Here is a 19,433-nt window from a genome sequence, read left to right on the forward strand (position 1 = left end):
ATTTTATGATGTGGTATCAAGGTATATATTTGTTTTTATATTCCTCATAATTCCATGTTACCTACAATATAAGAAACCAGAAAGTAAAGAAGCACTTTTAATCATGGTCACAGTATTCAGAATAGCTTTTTTGAGAAGATTTAACTGGTATTTTGAGAAGATTTTCTAGCCATAGGACACATCACTCAGCTTCTGTCCCATTTACTCCTTCCCTCTTCCCTTTGCTCTTGGTCTTCCCCAGTCTTCTGTGACCTCTGTCAATATACTTGAGCCTGTAACACAAGAGTGGACTGTGCTGATGGTGACCTAAAACTGAGAAATACAGGGAAACGTCCAGACCAAAACTGGCAGCCAAAGAGAAGACATATAGAATGCTATCGAGAAGCAGCTTGACTGGCCTGAGTTCCTTTATGTGCAGCCTATGTGCCAGAAGTGGGAATCAGGTTTCCTCAAGAGTGCTTATACTTAAAATGTAACTTTTCCACCCAAGTTTAATATAAAAGCTTTGTAAATAAGCCACTACTTTGTATTCTGATGGTCTATGGTCAACTGTATCATAGGAGTCAAATGTCTCTTGCTGGCCAGGGAGAGAGGTGTGTGTTGTGTTCTGTGTGAATTATTTGGTTATCCAATGAAGGAGATGAATACTTTGTATTACTCAGAAAGGATAGAGGATAAAGTGACTTGTAGTAGTCTAACATGGATACATGCTATTCCTAGTTCTATGCCCTTGATGTTCTCTAATGGAAAGCTTTCAAGACCATCTCCAAAAATGTCTGCTTTCATTTTATTTATCTGAACTGGCTGTTTCCAGTGAACTGTGGCCTGTTTCCTAGGCAGAGACCATACAATAGTTTATTCTCTCTAAAAGCTTTGAGTATTCCTATCGTTCGGGGAGTAGCACGTAAGTCCTGGGAAATGGTATTTAAACAAGCTCAACTTGACTATGATCGCTAAACAAAAGCCATCACTGGACATGGGCAGCCACTTTAGGTAACCATCATACAGATAGATACTCTGGAGAGTCACTTCCCTAGGGCTACCAGGCCTGAATGGAAAGATGTGACTAAGGCTTTTGCCTCAGCAGGCTGTTTTTTTTAAAGCCTGCCTATCACTAATTTCCTCAGAAAAATCTGGGAACATACCATGAAAAACAAAGAGATGGTTCCTTAGAAATTTATTGGTTACAAGTATTCCCAACTCTTTCCCTTAACAGTCCAAATTTAATGTTAGGTATCTGAGACCATATTTGAAGGTCATTGAAATTACTTTTTTATATTTCCTTACAATTATGGAATTTTTATATTTAACTGAGCTGTTTAAAGTTGAGATAAAATTAATATACGGTTCACCATTTGTATATTTTAAAATATATAAAATATACAATTCACTGGTTTTTAGTATATTCACTATGTTGTACAACTATCACCACTATCTAATTCCAGAACATTTCTGTCACCCAAAAAAGAAACCTCCTATCTATTAGTTCAGTCCCAATTTCCCTTCCTCCAATCCTTTGGCAACCATAAATCCATTCTCTTATCTTGACAGATTTACCTATTTATTTCTGAACTTTTCACATAAATGGAATCATATATGACCTTTTGTATTTGGCTTCTTTCACTTAACATGTTTTCAAGATTCATCCATTTTGTAGTATGTAATAGTACTTCATTCCGTTTTATGGCCAAATAATATTCCATTGTATGGATATACCACATTTGTTTATTCATCAGTTGACAAACATTTGGGTTATTTCCATTTTTTGCTATTTAATGGATAACAGTGCTATAAACATTCATGTAAAGATTTTTTTGAGGGAGCATATGTTTTATGTTCTCTTAGGTATATACCTAGGAGTAGAATTGCTGGGTCATATGATAACTCTGTTTAACCTTTTAAAGAACTGCCAAAGTATTTTCCACAGTGGTTTTATCATTTTACATTTCCACTAGCAATGTATGAGGGCTCCAAAGATTGAACTTTACAAGTTATCTCATCTTGCTTCACACCCAGTAGTCATTTTAAAGGCTTATATATGCAGTTTCCCCAAAACTTAAATATGCCTAATCTAATTGATTTTAGGCTTTCATGGACATGTAACATCAATTTCTTATGTTTTAGGAATTTCTACTATACACGCAAAATGAGTACTTTCCAGCTACAAACAAAGGTTATGGTGTTCATAGTGTTCAATTTGAAACCATATAAATGTCTGAACAGTAGCTACTGGTATTCTTTTGGATTCCTCAGTATCCATAAAATTCATTTTTTGTTTCTTGCTTATATAAATCTTCAATTTGTTATCTTATGATATTTACTATCCTATCACCTTTGTCATTGTGAAGTTTAAATATTTACCTGTTTACTGAGGATTAAGCAATAATTAGATTATTTCTATACATTCCCATACTTATTGCTGAGAGTTTATGTAAGAAAAACATATTTTTAAATTGAAATAACTTTGCCCTCAGCCAACAGAGCTATATGGGAATCTAGATAGTTTCTAAAGAAATAATACTTGTTTAAATTTTTAATCAAAGCCAATTTTCTACAATAATTTTCCCCACAGAATTCCCTATATCTTTGGCAGTTTTATAATGCTACTCTTTTTTTATTCATAAGTAGTTGAGTGTCTCCAACTTCAGGCCATACTCCACATTAAAAGTCACCAAGGATCCTGGGCAAAAAGATGTGCACTCCAACTTCACTATCCCAAGCAGCAGCAGTGGTGGTGATGACAGCAGTTAGCAGCAGTTGGCCCTTGCAAATCACAGCCTTGATTTTAGGAGCCAGTCCCTAGATCTGCTAGTGCCATCATCACATCCTAACTGAGCTCCCTGAGAGCTAGGAAGCATGAAGCTTAAGGGAACTGTTACCCCCAGCATCGGGCTCTGCCACTATAAGGGTGTGATAATCATTGTATGTGGAAGCCATAGTTGATTACATTTCAATCTTAGAGTATTGAAAAAAAGCTGGAGACACTATTCTGAGAGAACTGTTACAAGGCAACAATGATGAAGAAAAGCTTTTCCAGCACTCATCTGCCAAGCTGTTCTATAGATCTGTCACAAACAGGAATTAGATATAAAGTTGTAAAGTCACTGTAACCCAGCCCTTTAAACAAACCTGTGTGTAATATATCACCACAAAGTGAGTTACAAAGAACTTTTTTCTTTTGAATTAGAAATATCAGTGGAAAGCATCCCCGCTTCCTTATTAATGGGTAAACCTAAAGCATTAAATGCAAACATTAACAGGACATAAACCATCTGTTATAAGAAAAACATTTTATTTTATTTGGCTATCATAGTTTCTTATAATCAAAGTTTTTATCTCTGTTTTCTAGATAGTAGTTCTGAAATGGAAAGTTCATAGTGACATACTTCTTAATAGTATATTCTTCTTGTCTACTTTTTTTGTTTCTCCTAGAAGTCCTTTAATGGTACTAACCTCACGTGCCTCTTGGTTTTTCAAATTTGGGGACATTAGCTTTGTGCCTAAAATTAAATAAATGCAATTTTAATTTATGTAATTATTATTTTTTGAGACAGGTTCTGTGTCACCCAGGCTGGAGTGCAGTGGCACGATCTCAGCTCGTTGCAATCTCTGCCTCCCAGGCTCAAGCAATCCTCCCACCTCAACCTCCCAAGTAGCTGGGATTATAGGCACATGCTACCATGCCCAGCTAATTATTATTATTATTATTATTATTTTTGTAGAGATAGGGTTTGACCACATTGCCTAGGCTGGTCTTGAGCTCAAGCAATCCTCCCACCTTGTCCTTATGTCATTAATTTTTATTTAACATTATGTTTTTTTTAAATATAATTATTCTACCCCATAGACTACCTTTAACTATACAAAGGTCTCTTGAAACCCTAAACTCAGTCTCATTCTGGATATATCCTATTTTTGTTCCTAACTATCAGTGTAGCCTTGTACAAGTTACTTAACTTCATTGACTATTATTGTTGGCAGTATGAGGGATTGGACTAAATCCAGGTTAAATCAAGTTGGTAGTGCTAATTCAAGTATGAGGTGTAAAAAGTAAGAAACTGTTTTCATGCAATATATCAAAGGCTTTGGAAAGAGATAAAGATGAATATATTTGGCATAGGAAACAATTTAATTTTGCAAACGGAGTTCCATGGTGACACTGTCCAAGTGTTATACTTTGTTAGGTATCTCTATCATAAGCTTGGCAGGGAAGTACTAGTCAGTCACTCTTTCTATGGAAAGATTTCAGAGTACTCATTTAAGAAAATGAGAGGAACACCCCCAAGATGCCTTATCTTTCTAGTGCAGACTTTAGTTGACATTATACAGGTTAAGTATTAGAAATCCAAAAGCCGGCCAGGCGCGGTGGCTCACGCTTGTAATCCCAGCACTTTGGGAGGACGAGGCGGGCGGATCACGAGGTCAGGAGATCGAGACCATGGTGAAACCCCGTCTCTACTAAAAAATACAAAAAAATTAGCCGGGCGTGGTGGCGGGCGCCTGTAGTCCCAGCTACTCAGAGAGGCTGAGGCAGGAGAATGGCGTGAACCTGGGAGGCGTAGCTTGCAGTGAGCCGAGATTGCGCCACTGCACTCCAGCCTGGGCGACAGAGCGTGACTCCGTCTCAAAAAAAAAAAAAAAAAAAAAAAAAAAATCCAAAATCCAAAATGCTCCAAAATCCAAAACTTTTTCAGCACCAACATGATGCTCAAAGGAAATACTCGTTGGAGTGTTTCAGATTTTGGATTTTTGGATTAGGGATGTTCAACCAGTAAGTATAATGCAAGTATTCCGAAATTCTAAAAAATCCGAACTCCAAAACAGTTCTGGTCCCAAGCATTTTAGATAAGGGATACTGAAACTATATTGCTCTTCATGTCAAAGATATGGAACTTTTACTCAAATGCAAAAGGAGAACGTGGAGTGGTTTAGTATCTGCACATTATAATAAAGGTAGTAAAGAGCAAAATGAAATGTGTAAATTAATTTTTTAAATGTTAAAATATGTTTTAAAACTGTTCTATTTACAGAATCCTCACTCCAACTGTGGGCCTTTTTTTCCTCACCCAATTTATTCTTTACATTTTATTTTATTTATTTATTTTTTAATTTTTTTAGTAGAGATGGAGTTTCACCATGTTGGCCAGGCTGGTCTCAACTCCTGGTTTCAAGTGATCCACCTGCCTCAGCCTCCCAAAGTGCTGGGATTACAGGTGTGAGCCACCATGCCCAGCCTATTATTTATATTTTATTTTGGGAATAAGTATCAACAATGAATAGAAAAGTCTAGAAAGTTATTTTATGTGAGAGTTTCTGATTCTTCAAATCACATTTAAGGAATTTTTTAAAAAATAGCTCCGGAATAACGTTTTCCTTTTTTTATTTTTATTTTTTGAGACAGAATCTCTCTCTATCACCCAGGCTGCAGTACAGGTGACCTGATCTTGGCTTACTGCAACCTCTGCCTCCTGGGTTCAAGCAATCCTCCTGCCTCAGCCTTCCAAGTAGCTGGGATTACAGGTGTGTGTCACCACTCCTGGCTAATTTTTTTTTTTTTTTTTCTGTATTTTTAGTAGATATGGGGTTTTGCCATGTTGGCCAGACTGGTCTCGAACTCCTGGCCTCAAGTGATCTGCCCACCTCAACCTCCCGAAGTGCTGGGATTACAGGCATGAGCCACCACACCTGGCCCATTGTCCTTTTTCATTCTCTACTTTTTTTATCTCATTAAAAAATGGGCCAGGTGCAGTGGCTCACACCTGTAATCCCAGCACTTTGGGAAGCTAAGGCAGGTGGATCACCTGAGGTCAGGAGTTCAAGACCAACCTGGCCAACATGGTTAAAGTACGTCTCTCCTAAAAATACAAAAATTAGCCAGGCATGATGGTGGGGACCGCCTGTCATCTCAGCTACTCAGGATGCTGAGACAGGAGAATCGCTTGAACCCAGGAAGCAGAGGTTGCAGTGAGCTGAGATTGCGCCACTGCACTCCAGCCTGGGTGACAGAGCAAGACTATGTCTCAAAAAAAAAAAAAAAGAATTACATACACACACATACACACACACACACACACACACCAGATGTTTATTGAGCAATGCTATGAATAAGACTGTGTCTTAGACCCTGTAGGGAATACAAAGATTAAACAAATCCCTTTCCCTCAAACACTTTACAGCCTACTGGAGGTTGAGGAAAGGGAGAAATCATGTGCACAAGTAGCTACAATAAAAAATTGAATGTGTTAAATGCCAAAAAAGAAAAGGCACAAAATATTATTGGGATTCAAAGAAGTAAAAGACTTCAATTGGGAGGTTATAACAGAAGTAAAAGATCTGTTTGGGGGGCATACAAAGTTGATGGGTTCAAAAGACAGAAAATATTTCAAGAAATAGAACAGATGAGAGGATTCTAGGAAGTACCTATAGCGTGAAAAAAGCAAGATAAGGCTGATAACTAGAAGGAAAGGTTGGGTCTATTGTACAGATAGATTATTTTTTTTGTTTTCAGATACAGTCTCTGTTGCCCAGGCTGGAGTGCAGTGACATGATCTTGGCTCACTGCAACCTCTGCCTCCCGGGTTCAAGTGATTCTCGTGCCTCATCCTCACGAGTGCTGGGACTATAGGCGTGCGCCACCACACCCAGCTAATTTTTGTATTTTTAATAGAGACGGAGTTTTGCCATGTTGGCCAGGCTGGTCTCGAACTCTTGGCCTAAAGTGATCTGCCTGCCTGGGCCTCCCAAAGTGTTGGGATTACAGGCGTGAGCCACCATACCCTGCCCCTGAGATAAATTCTTTAATAGCAGATAAACTTAATTCAGTGGGTAATGAAAGCCATTTAAATTTTTTGTTTTTGTTTTTTGTGGAGTTTCATTTGTTTGTTTTAGACACAGGATCTCGCCCTGTTGCCCAGGCTGCGGTGCAGTGGCGTGATCATAGCCCACTGTAACCTCAAACTCCTGGGTTCAAGTGATCCTCCTTTCATTTAAGTTTTGAGTAGAATAACATCATAAAATCTGGTTTTAGGAAGGTTAGTCTTGCAGAGATCTGGAGTCAAATCTGATCCTATCTTCCACCTTGCGTCAGCCCTTCAAAGGCTTTCAGTTGCTCTTAAAGAAAAACTTTTTATTGTGGCCTACATACCCCTGTGGTCTAGCCCTTCTTTCTTCTCCAGCCTCATCTCACACCATCCTACCTTGTTCTCCCATTCCTGTCACTCTGACCTTCTTTCATATCTTTCTCATAGTCTTTACCACTGTAGCACACAGGTCCAGAACGTTCTCTCCCCTCTTCCCTTGGTTAATTCCTCTTCATCTTTCAGAACTTGAGGAAGTGTTTCCTCCTCAAGAAACTTTCCCTGACTTCCCTGACTAGATAAAATATCTCTATACATAGGGCTTCACAACACTATATACTTTTCTTTCTTAGCACTTACCCTGTTTTCAGTTTTATATTTAATTGTATGATTACTTGATTAATGTATGCTTGTCTCACTGTACTTAAAGTTTTTAGGGGCTGGCTCATCTTTATTTTTTTTTCCTTTTGAGACAGGGTCTCGCTCTGTCACCCAGGCTAAAGTACAGTGGCACAATCACAGCTCACTAAAGCCTTAACCTCCTGAGTTCAAGTGATCCTCCTGCCTCAGCCTCCCGTGTAGCTGGGACCATAGGCATGCACCATCATGCTCAGCTTAAAAAAAAAAAAAAAATTTGTAGAGATGGGGTCTCACTTTGTTGCCCAGGCTGGTCTCGAACTCCTAAACTCAAGTGATCCCCTACCTCAGCCTCCCAAAGTGCTGGGATTACAGGTGTGACCCACCATGCCCAGCCTATTCATCTTTAAATTTTAAAAAAACAAAACAGGAAAAACAAATAGATCCATCCTTTGTTCTTGACATCAGGCTATCATCCACTCACCTACCAAACTTCTTGAAGAGCATGTCTGCTCTCAGTAATTCCAGTGCTTCTCATTAATCCTTTGCGTTCTGTATCTTGCCCCCACCTTTTATGGAACTGATTTTCTCAAAGCCTCTACTAGTAACAGCCTAGTTAAACAAAGAGCAATGAGGCAATGAAATGAAAAGGAAGAGACAAATTATGAGAAACACTACAGCTCTAGAATCCACAGGATTTTGAAAAGCTGGGGAAAGTCAAACATAATTTTAAGATACTAAGACAGGTAGCTGTGAAGATACTGATGCCTTCTGGGAAGTAGGTAGGAAGAACTGACTGGAAGAGATGATGCATTTGTTTTTATTTATTATTTATTTATATATTTATTTATTTATGAGACGGAGTTACGCTCTTGTTGCCCAAGCTGGAGTGCAATGGCACAATCTCAGCTCACTGCAACCCCCGCCTCCCAGGTTCAAGCAATTCTCCGGCCTCAGCCTCCCAAGTAGCTGGGATTACAGGCATGCGCCACCATGCCCGGCTAATTTTTGTATTTTTAGTAGAGACAGGATTTTACCATATTGGCCAGGCTGGTCCTAAACTTCTGACCTCAGATGATTCACCCGCCTTGGCCTCCCAAAGTGCTGGGATTATAGGCATGAGCCATCGTGCCTGGCGATGCACTTGGTTTTATACCTGTTTTGCAAGTGCTGAGACTTCCTGTTCAATTTAAGATTTAGGCAGATTATCAGTTAGATGGGTCCCTGACAGGAGTTGAAAATGTGGAACTAGAGCTGAAGAATGGTGATGAAAATCAGAGACCTAGATTTTGGTGTCAGCATTGGGATGGATGAGATGGCAAGAGGCAGAGGATGTTAAATGCAGAGTCAAGATGGGACAGAACTTTGTGGGACAGCTGGATCAAGGCCAAGGATGCCTGAAGAATACAGAGAAAGCAGAAAAGGGGAGGGAGGGGAAACAGACACTTTGAGCACCAACTAAACGCAAACACCGTGCTAGACTCTACATTATTTCATTTGATTCTCACAATTCAGTCTGGTAAGTGGTAGTGTTCCACTCACCAATGGAAGAAATAGGCTCTGTAAAAACATATACTTTGCCCAAGGTCAGAGCTGAGATTCAGACTCAGACCCTATCTGACTTCAAAACATGTACTTTGCACTGCAGTGTGCCTCAGACAGGTATGTAATCAACCAGAACACTGTTAAAGAGTCCAAAGTAAGTTTTAAGTGTCAAGCAAAATGTAGTAACTACCTTTCTAGAGATGAAGTAGTTGCTCTCTGCTGAACGAGAATGAGAATAAGGACTAAGGGCTGTGGTCCTGGCAATTAGGTGGTGTGGGTAACCTTCAAGAAAGCAGTTTCTACAGAATGATAGGAGTGGAGACCAGATTGCAAAGGCTGCTATAGTATTACATATGGTGTTGGGGCACTAGACGGAGCAAATGCCAACTACTCTTTTCTTATGGTTGGCAAAAGCAGAAAGGAGAGGGGGTTTATAATCCAATATGATATGATAAATTGTCAGAAGATTCTCAGGACAGTGGAAGTTTGAACACTTTGGTAGCAGAGGGGAAGGAAACATTAGACAGGCAAGGCTGGAAGAACTAGAGGGTAAGTGGTGGAATGTGGCCCATGAAGAGACTGGGAATGACATCAAAGGTGTAGTTGCCTCTTTTTCTTTCCTAACTCCTTTCACCCACTTTCCTACATATCTGCCACATATTTCTCTCTCCTTGTCTTAAATGTCAGTGTTATTTGGTAACATTTTGCCTCTGTTCTTAATTTCAAAAGTGCAGGAACCAAACCTTGTATATTTCAGCTCCCAAAAACCTGTACTATTAATTTTCATTACTGTTACATTCATTACTGTATTATTAGTTTCATTCTGGCTCTGATTGATTCTCACCCCCCTTTCTCCACAGGTCAATTATTCCCCTAGGAGAATTAATTTAGGCATTTCTGAGCTTGAGTTGTACAGCCACTGTGTTTAATTACGGTGACTAACATTTATTTTCTCATATTCATGACTTTTACCTTCCCCTGCCTTCTCACCTTCCATGACCCACAAGTCGGTTTTAGGAACATAAACATGTAATTTACCAAAAAAAAAAAAAAAAAAAAAAAGCATACACACACACACACACACACACACGTAAGTTTCTACATGAGAATAAGAGAATTTCCATTTATCCAATATTGTGTTTGGACAATATGTAAACAGTGCTAAACCAGGAAAGATATCTATAGTAAGTGAGGTGAATTTGAAGCAGTTTTCTTACCAAAACATAATCTCCATACAGTCAAGGACATTGTCTGGATTACTTTTGTCTTCCTAGTGCCAAGCACTTACTCTAGCACTTAGTAAGCATTCAGTGAATATTTGTTGATACATCAAAAGAATGAATGGATGGGAAAAACTTGGATAAATTATTGTTGATATTATGGACTTACGGCATAGATTTGGTAACACTGGTAAAATTGCATTGTACGTGAAAAAAACAAAAATAGTTGCTTACTATTGTGACTGAAGAAAAGACTTTCATTATAGAGATGTAATCTCTATAATGATTCATATTTTCCCATGTGAATACAGTCTGATAAAGATGTGACTATTTAGCCTTAAAAGAATTGCTACTTTTAACCAAATCCAGCATTGCCTTTTTCCAAATACAATTTTTATAAAATCTTTAATAAAATTAACAAAAAACAAAGTTAGATGTTAATGTGAGATTATCTTTTAATTCATTAGTTATAAAACTAGTAAACACTTTAACTTTTTTAAATGTTTCTTTGTTTCAAAACCTTATTCCAAATATTGCTTTTATCTTCCATGGATGTAACTGTTTTCTCTTCTGTGGACTGACAAAATAGAAGAATTGGTTATAGAGCAGTTAATCACCAGGTCGATAGAGGTGGCACTAAGTCTTTTAGTTATTTATCTGATGCATCACAGATACAATTCTGGAGAATTCTTTAAATGTTTTACATGTTGATATTTGTTCATTGAATTGGAAGCATTTATCAAATATTAATGGATCCTAATGGAAATTTTTTACTCAAGAGGCAAACTCTTCCTTTAACTAGTTTTACTGAATGTATTTTAAAAAATAGCCTTGCAAACTTGAATGAAAGTTATAAGGAGAAAAGAATTATTCCCAGGTGTATTAAGAGTGCTCGTTCAATTCAAGATCCTGATCACTGACTGTGTTTTCTTCTCTGTTGTTAAACACTTCCATTTAGATTGTATATTATAGAGACTCAACAGCTTTTAAATATTCTTTCTGCCTCTGGCTTTTCTCATTCTGATAATTCCAGTTAACCAATAAAGTCCTGTGGTTTTTGGAAGCAAAATTCAAATACTTCCATTTTATTCCTTGTTTAAATATTTTTACAAAGTTTTAAAGCAGATTTTACAAGCCAGAATGGTGAAAAAGAGCCTGGAATTTTCTGGTTCTCACTATTGGCTGTTTGTGTTGTCCCACCATTCACTTTCAATGAGTTTGGGATTTGGCTGTTTGTCATTTTAGTACAGCTCAAGTATAATCTGCCTTAAAGATGGGAACATATCAGAATACACAAGGCTTAACGTTGAAAATTCCAAGTGCAGAAAAAGCACTTCAGAAACTGCTCAAAACTGCTTGGTGAACACCTGCAATTTCTGTGGTGGTGAAAAGACATTACAGTAATTGAATCTCCAGGACTATTTCCATTTTATTTATTTACTGATTTTCTTTTCAGTGAGTTTTGAGGCCCCACATTATAATGTTTTTTATCACTTACAGGTTTTTCATTGCAATGAGTGACAAATCTGCTGCACTGCAAAAATGTTTCGAGAATAAAGCAACTGCCAGGTTATAACTAGTATTATTCTAGTTTCAGTGCAGAAAAAAATGTTGCTCTAAAACACTAAGACTTACACAACTTTTACATGCTCCAAAATCAAGTTCCCAAACATATAAAATTAAGTGCCACTAGCTAATTCTTTGCCGCCAAGGTTATATATTGAGATAGAAGGTTATACATTGAAAGTTGGAGTAAAATCTATACTCCTTCTCCTGGGGGGGAAAAATGCACATTTGAAAAAATAAAAGCCCTTTTTATAATTTGAAGGAGTATATGAACCCCTACATCTCAAGTTAAGATAAGGAAGTGGAGTCAGTAAACGTTGGCTTCTCTTTTGAGGAACCTGATGATAAGGGTAGGAAAGAGATTGAACAGTAACCATTTGTTTTGGATAGAAACAGACTTAAGCATACGGTATGGAGAAGGAGCCAATAAAGAAAAATAATTTGAAGCTGCGGGCAAGGTAGATACACATGATGGAACAGGGCAGGTCTCAGAGGAGGCACAAGGAAATGTGATCATGGCACAGGCAGATGGAATAGTGTGAACGGGAGAGAAATACTACATCTTCTGAGACAGGAAGAAAAGAAGTGAAGAACAGCGTGGCTGCAGATACATTTATAGGTAGAAGGGAGAGATTTTTACATCATGCCTAACAACTTCATTTTTCAGTGAAGTAGGGTATGAGGTTCTGTTCTAAGAGTACAGAAGTTACGGTTGTATAAAGAGTGAAAACACAATTGACCCTTGAACAACATGGGTTTATGGGTTTGAACTATACAAGTCCACTTATATGCGGATATTTTTCCACCTCTGCCACACTTAAGATAGCAAGACCAACCCCACTTCTTTTCCTTCTCCTCCTCAGCCTACTCAATGTGAAGACAAGGATAAAGACTTTTATGATGATCTACTTCCACTTAATGAATAGTAAATATATTTTCTCTTCTTTATGATTTTCTTAACATTTTCTTTCCTCTAGCTTACTTTATTCTAAGGATCTAATACATATCCTTACATATGCAATATGTAATATTTATTATAAGCGTATAACATAAAATATGTGTTAATCGACTGCTTATGTTGTCTCTAAGGCTTCTGGTCAACAGTAGGCTATTTATAGTTAAGTTTTGGGGAGTCAAAAGTTATATACAGATTTTCAACTGCATGGGGGAGGGGGTGAGTGTTCCTAATGCCTGCATTGCTCAGGGGTCAACTGTAATGATAATGGAGTAGTCATTGAGAGGATCTAGAAAAGGAGCTAATTCAGGGTGAGAGAAAATTGACAAGTGACATTAAGTATCCAGATGAGGCTACAGATCATGGATTTGTAGTAGTATCAACCTTCAGGGTTCCCTTCTTCCCCATATCCCCATACCACCAGTAGTTTCCAGCCATCTATTATAGGTGTGGAGAAAGCAGATTGCAACATTTATCTCGGCGTAGGTTTTGCTAGGTAGAAAAGCTAAGGCAAGGATGCAAGAGGTTTGGAAGAGTACTAATGAGATATTAGTTCAAAAAATAAAGACAAATATAATAAGAAAAGCAGAGTTACCTTAGAAAGAAAATTGGTCATCCTAATCAAATAATTCTTGTGTTTCTCCCCCAAAATGGTATCTTCAGCTCTGACATCTCTCCTAAATTGTAGACCAAAATTTTTTTATTTTTTGCTGGGCACCTTCATTTGGACATCTCCCAAGCATTTCAAACTCTCAAATTTGAGATGAAGTCATTTTGCCTTTCAAATGGCCCCTTTTGGTGGCACTGGTATCCTCCTAATTACCCAGAATTGTGCTTCTCTTTATCTCTCATATCTAATCAATTGCTAAGTCCTTTTAGTTCTGTATACAGTTAGCTTTCTCCATTCCCACTGCTACTAACCCACATTAGGCCTTCATTACTTGCCTAGACTGCTGCAATTATAGCCCTCCCAAGCAGGTCTCCTCACCGTGTGTCTCTTCATTCAACTAGTCCATCCTTCCCTCTAACTTTAAAAATCATCTCACTGAAGCTTAACTCTGATCAAGGCAGGCCTTTGTTCAGAAACTTAGTGACTTCCCAGCTCCCACCACATAGTTTTGCATGAAATTCAAGGCCCTTCAGAAGTGGCCCCAACTTACCTATTCACCTTATTTCCCCGTTTATGTCTTCACATTATGTCCACTGACTGTTTCCCCCACAAGCATCTTTAATAGGACTTGACCTATGCTTGAAATTTATTTTCTTTTCATATCTGCCTATTCTAGCCTTCAAGATCCAGTTCAAATGTTACCAACTCCTTAGAAGCCTTCCTTAACACCCCACAGGCAGAAATAGTACCTCCCTTGTATAAACGCCCTTAAGTAAGACCTCTCATTGGGCCCTTCTGCTTTGTTACACATTTATATAAAAATCTCATTTTCTTTACTATCCGATTTCTTCCAAAAGTGTAGTTAACAAGTATAACAAACAAACAGAACTACATAAATTTATTCAATTCAGAAAGTTAACACAGCTTCACATCAGTTGTTTTCAACACTGGCTATACACTAGAATTACATGGGGAGGTTTTAAAAAAATACTAATGGCTGATTCAAAGATTTTGATTCATTGGTCTTGGGTGGGGCATGGGCATAAGAATTTTTTAAGTTCCCCAAGTGCTTCTAATTTGTGCAGGCAGAATTGAGAACCACTGTCTTAATTCTGGTGCACATTGGTGTGCTAAGTAGAGAAGTGCTAAATCAGTTGACTTAGCGCATATACCAGGATTTGCTTGGTTAGAGGTACTTAGCTTTCTTCTAAAATCGTTAATAGTGTTGAAAGGTTCCTCTTGACTATCACAAAGGAAGGATGAATTAGAAACAGCAGAATTATTGGTTTTCATTTACATGTTTTATTTGGTTATGACAGATTTCAAAAATTATGTGAAGAGTATATCCAAGTGGGTCTTTGAAAATTGTAAGATCTACTCAGTTCTTAAAATGAATCAGACATGTGAACTTGTGTGGTCTAGCGGTTAGAAGTGTAGACTAGTGGGAGTACTTCTGGGGTTATTTGTTCATCTTTTACTGACTTACATGACCTTAAGAAAGTCACTTGAGCCTCAACACTTCCTGCAACTTCACAGAAAGGTTGAAGACCAACAAGTCAGTCTCATAAAAAAAAAAATTTAACAAACTTGGAAATCACGATAGCTTCTTAGGTTTGACTGAGTTGTTGAGATCTTTCCTGCCACAAAGGGAACAACTAGGAAAGAACTGGCATTCAGGAAAAGCTCTCTAGCTCCAATTTAGAAAGTTTCCCACCATCCATTTTAAAGTATCTGAATGTTTTAGCCGGATGTGGTGGTGCTTGCCTGTAGTCTCAGCTATTTGGGAGGCTGAGGTAGAAGGATTGCTTGAGCCCAGGAGTTCGAGGCTGCAGTGAGCTGTGACTGCACCACTGCACCTCAGCCTGGGTGACAGAGCCAGACCATGTCTCTTAAAAAAAGTGTCTGAATTTTAAATTTAGCTCTGACCTCTTGGCATGTATTTCCTTGTCAATTATAAAACCATGTTTACTGAAAAACAACATCAATAACAGCGGTTTAGCAAAGTACCACAAAGTAGTTAGCTATGCATGTGGCCCAGTCCATGTTATTTTATGGAAAAACAAAAACTCTTCAACAGGGTGACAGGTTCTTTCTCTATGCCCAGAGAGCTATTGTGTTACTTTGCAGAGGAAGCCAGGGGCCATAGATGAGACAGATGTTTTCAGAGTCTCACTAATGGAGTTGAATCTTCTGCCTCTTCCTCAATAAGAAACAAGCAAGGTAGAGAAAGAGTTAATATTAAACATGAAATTGTAATTACTTTCATGCTAAGGAGCATGCAGGATATATTGTATATTTTATCTAACATACAGATAAAATTCCTTTTGAAAGTATATATCAGAATTTTTTTTTCAATATCTGAGAGAGGCATTTTGTAAAATGTCTGGGGTTTGTATGGAGCCCTGCAATTTCTGAAAATAGGTGACATTTTGACCCTTTGTGTTACTGGTCACAGCTCTTCATTTCAATTTTGGTTGTATGGGTGTGCAAACAGGTATTTTGGTTTAATCCTTTATCATTTACCACTTGTTCTTGTAGAAAAGGGAAAAATCTCTACTCAAGTTTTAGAAGAAGATAAAATATGGGTAAGGTGACCGTTGTTACTGTCATGCAGGAAGAAAATATTGGGGCTTGATAGATAAGCAAATAAACAAGATACCTTTGTGATAAAGGTCTCCACTTTTAGCACTCTTCTTAGCCAGTATGACCCTGGATAATTCCTTTACCATCTCCAAAGCTTCAGGTTCTTCAGCTCTCAAAAGGAAACGGACTGGATAGGTTGCACCTAAAACACATTTGGGAAAATTAAGTGTGATTTCCTCAAATATAACCGTATAGCCTTCTAAAATAAGACTAAGCTGTTAAACCTCATCTTTTAGATTGTTTACTTACCCAACCCATTATTAATTAGTGCCTCATCTATCCCAGAAGGCTTTTGCATTTGTTCGATTGTAAGCCTTCTAAGTGTCAGGTATTATAATACCCATTTTTTTTAATTGGTTAAAGTGATAAACATAGTGCCTGTGCATGTACACATTGAAGGTATGGCTGTTTGACAGAAATAGTCTTCCTACCTTCTCCTTCCCAGCCCTAACTTCTGAAGGGTGAGACAGTGAGTGTTTAAAAAAATTTTCTTTTAAGCCCAATGTTATCTTTTAGCAGTCTTTACATCTTCATCACCTTTATGCATGGTAATCAGCAGAACAGGTTTCCCTACTGCAGCAGAACTCTGCATGAACCCAGTAATTTCTCAAATCTGATAGGTACAGAAAAGTGTGTGGCCTTTCACTTCCTGTCCTTTCCTCCAACCCCAAACCATACAGAAGCATGCTTTCTGGTGACATTTTATTCACATAGACATTCTCACAGCTCTTTATTCTGTAAGATTATGTTGAGTATGAGGAGTGTTGTTCCGTGTCGTTTTACAACTGCCTACTCGTTTGATTTTGCAAATTTGGAAATAAATTATGAACACTCAGGAAAATCCTTCTTTGAGAGAGTTATTACTTCTGCCCAGTTTTGAAAGTCAGGTTTGGGGCTATCTGTGCTATATCATTTTAGGAAGGTGCCTGATGTGATCTTCACACATATCACCTAGGATTATTCAGGAAAGGATAATTCAGATTGTGGAGCTACAGCATGGAGTTTCCAGTGGTTCAGTATGAGTGCAGTGAGCAAGACAATAGGGACCAGAATGGGGAAGGCCACTTAAAAATCCAAGTTCACGGCTGGCCACGGTGGCTCACACCTGTAATCCCAGCACTTTGGGAGGCTGAGGTGGGTGGATCACAAGGTCAGGAGTTCGAGACCAGCCTGGCCAACACGCTGAAACCCCATCTCTAATAAAAATATATAAATTAGCCAGGCATGGTGGTGGGCACCTGTAATGCCAGCTACTCGGGAGGCTGAGGCAGGAGAATCGCTTGAACCCAGGAGACAGAGGTTGCAGTGAGCCGAGATCGTGCCACTGCACTCTAGCCTGGGCGACAGAGCAAGACTCCGTCTCAAAAAAAGAAATCCAAGTTTGTTACTAACTTTTATTGTACTCCACGACATAAATAACATAGAGATTCATCAGTTTAGCTCCACTTGCTCAATAAACCACAACTTTAACTCTTTATATGTATTTTTCTGTTGACAGAATACAAACTGGTGACTTCCAAAATTATGGGTACCTTACTTCTGAGGTTTAGTCAAGAGTTTGTACAGCTCTAAATCCTTGGATAGAAGGTTTTAATAAAAATGCCAACTTTTAATTAAAAATCTCTCTCTTGATTCAGTTATCTTGCCCAAACTTGGAAACTCTTCTTACTACTGTATATAATAATTCCGGTTAACCAGATGTTGTTTGATAGCTCAGTAATAACAAATGGAGGGTACTTGTCCTAACCTGATTTACATTCTTTCCTTTTGATGTGTAGCATATGTGGAGCAGTCAGCTAAATAAAGGTCTTATCAATAAGATGCAGTTTGACACTTGGCTTTTTGCTTTTGTTGTTACGCCACTTACCATATGGTAAAGAATTGTTATAGAAGGATATCTGTCTTTTCAGAAGTGAGGTTTCAATCGGTGGAGGTTTCATGCGCAGTTTCCTCGTTTGTGATTTATACATTGTAAGTTTTTATTATGTGAGTTGTTTTCAAATTATATTCACCAGCAGATAGCCTGTGTTAAGCCATCTTAAGTGTCACCTTTTGAGGTTTTTATTCCTACTTAAAACCACTTGAAAGAAATAACTTTCAACAGAAATCTTTTGTTTTTACTTATAGCCAATCACATTCTCTGCTGGTTATTTTAATAAGTATTTCCTGCATAAAACACATTAAATATCAGCTGTAGTATAAATTACTGTTTTTTATTTACATAGAAGTTATTTGGGCCCACCATGTTATTATGGGGTTTTGTTTGTTTTGTTTATGTTTTAGAGACAAGGTCTGTCTCGCTGTTTCACCCAGGTTGGAGTACAGTGACATGATCATAGCTCACTGTAAACTTGAACTCCTGGGGTCAAGTTTACATGTTGTGGAAACCGATCCTCCCGCCTCAGCCTCTTCTTGGGACTTCAGGCGTGCACCTCCACACTCAACTAATTTTTTTATTTTCAGTAGAGATGGGGTCTTGCTCTGTTGCCCAGACTGGTCTCAAGTTCCAGGCCTCAAACAGTCTTCCTACGTCAGCCTTCCAATGCACTGGGATTGCAGGTGTAAGTCACCACTCCCATCCTGGTTTTATTTGATATTCACTATTAGAAGTTGCAAGATTGGAATAGAGGCTTGAGTCCCTTTCATTGTATAATGGGGTAGGAGTTGTTCATTAATGAAAAAATTAAACAGGTAAGTAATTAGTATATCATAATTTATACTGCACAGATAAAGGAATAAGGAGAAAAGAGGAGCCTGGGGAGTCAATTTAACAAAAAAAAGAGGAAGCAGGTGTTTGGTAAGATCTTGCAATTGTACTTCAAAGATAACCTGAAAGCAAACATTTTTATTTTATATGTTTCTCTTTTTGTGAGACAAGAGTCTTGCTCTGTCACCCAGGCTGGAGTGCAGTGGCGCGATCTCAGCTTACTGCAACCTCCACCTCCAGGGTTCAAGTGATTCTTGTGCCTCAGCCTCCCAAGTAGCTGGGACTACGGGCATGCGCCACCATGCCCAGCTAATTTTTGTATTTTTAGTAGAGATGGGGTTTCACCATGTTGGCTAGGCTTGTCTTGAACTCCTGGCCAAAAGTGATCCGCCCACGTCGGCCTCCCAAAGTGCTGGGATTACAGGCATGAGCCACTGCCCCCAGTCTATTTTATGATATATTTCTGTGGGGTTGGACATGTTTTGTTTTATATTTTGAAGTACTGAATTTGGACAGTTTGGACAATATTTATATTATGGGGCACTACATTTTAGGAAAATGATAAGCTAGAAGTGAGTATAGGAAAGAACACCACTGCAAACACCAATCCCAATAGGGAGTAGTGAGATGGCATCTATAAGGAAAGATTAAAAAGACTTGGAATTAACTGAGAACCATTTTCAAGAATATGAAGGAGTAACTTCAAGAGCTTTTGTACCCCCCCACCAAAAACACCCACAAAAGTTCCACGAAG

The 19,433-nt window shown here is 38.3% G+C and overlaps 1 protein-coding gene and 1 long non-coding RNA gene across 6 annotated transcripts in view; one reads left to right on the forward strand and one right to left on the reverse strand.

Annotated features, from left to right (window-relative positions):
* RPAP2 (RNA polymerase II associated protein 2) overlaps positions 1 to 19,433 on the forward strand; it is a 137,825-nt gene that overhangs the window by 52,436 nt on the left and 65,956 nt on the right. The window contains exon 12 of one of the 5 annotated variants that reach the window (XM_063625487.1): positions 12,628 to 12,829. The exons of 3 other annotated variants lie outside the window; for them this stretch is intronic. In XM_063625487.1, the coding sequence (XP_063481557.1) occupies positions 12,628 to 12,715 (88 nt within the window). In that variant the 3' untranslated portion in view covers positions 12,716 to 12,829. Of the gene's footprint in view, positions 1 to 241; positions 1,599 to 12,627; positions 12,830 to 19,433 lie in introns of those variants that run through there. One more of the 5 variants, XM_063625489.1, reaches the window with a different exon arrangement.
* The window catches only part of LOC134734107 (uncharacterized), a 72,121-nt gene continuing 66,002 nt past the window's right edge, over positions 13,315 to 19,433 (reverse strand). The window contains exons 2-3 of the long non-coding RNA XR_010117480.1: positions 15,989 to 16,114; positions 13,315 to 13,396 (exon numbers count right to left, since the gene is read on the reverse strand). This is a non-coding gene — a long non-coding RNA (uncharacterized lncRNA). The remainder of the gene's footprint in view (positions 13,397 to 15,988; positions 16,115 to 19,433) is intronic.

Source organism: Symphalangus syndactylus, chromosome 12 (genome assembly GCF_028878055.3).
Source record: "Symphalangus syndactylus isolate Jambi chromosome 12, NHGRI_mSymSyn1-v2.1_pri, whole genome shotgun sequence".
In the NCBI taxonomy this organism is placed as follows: domain Eukaryota; kingdom Metazoa; phylum Chordata; class Mammalia; order Primates; family Hylobatidae; genus Symphalangus; species Symphalangus syndactylus.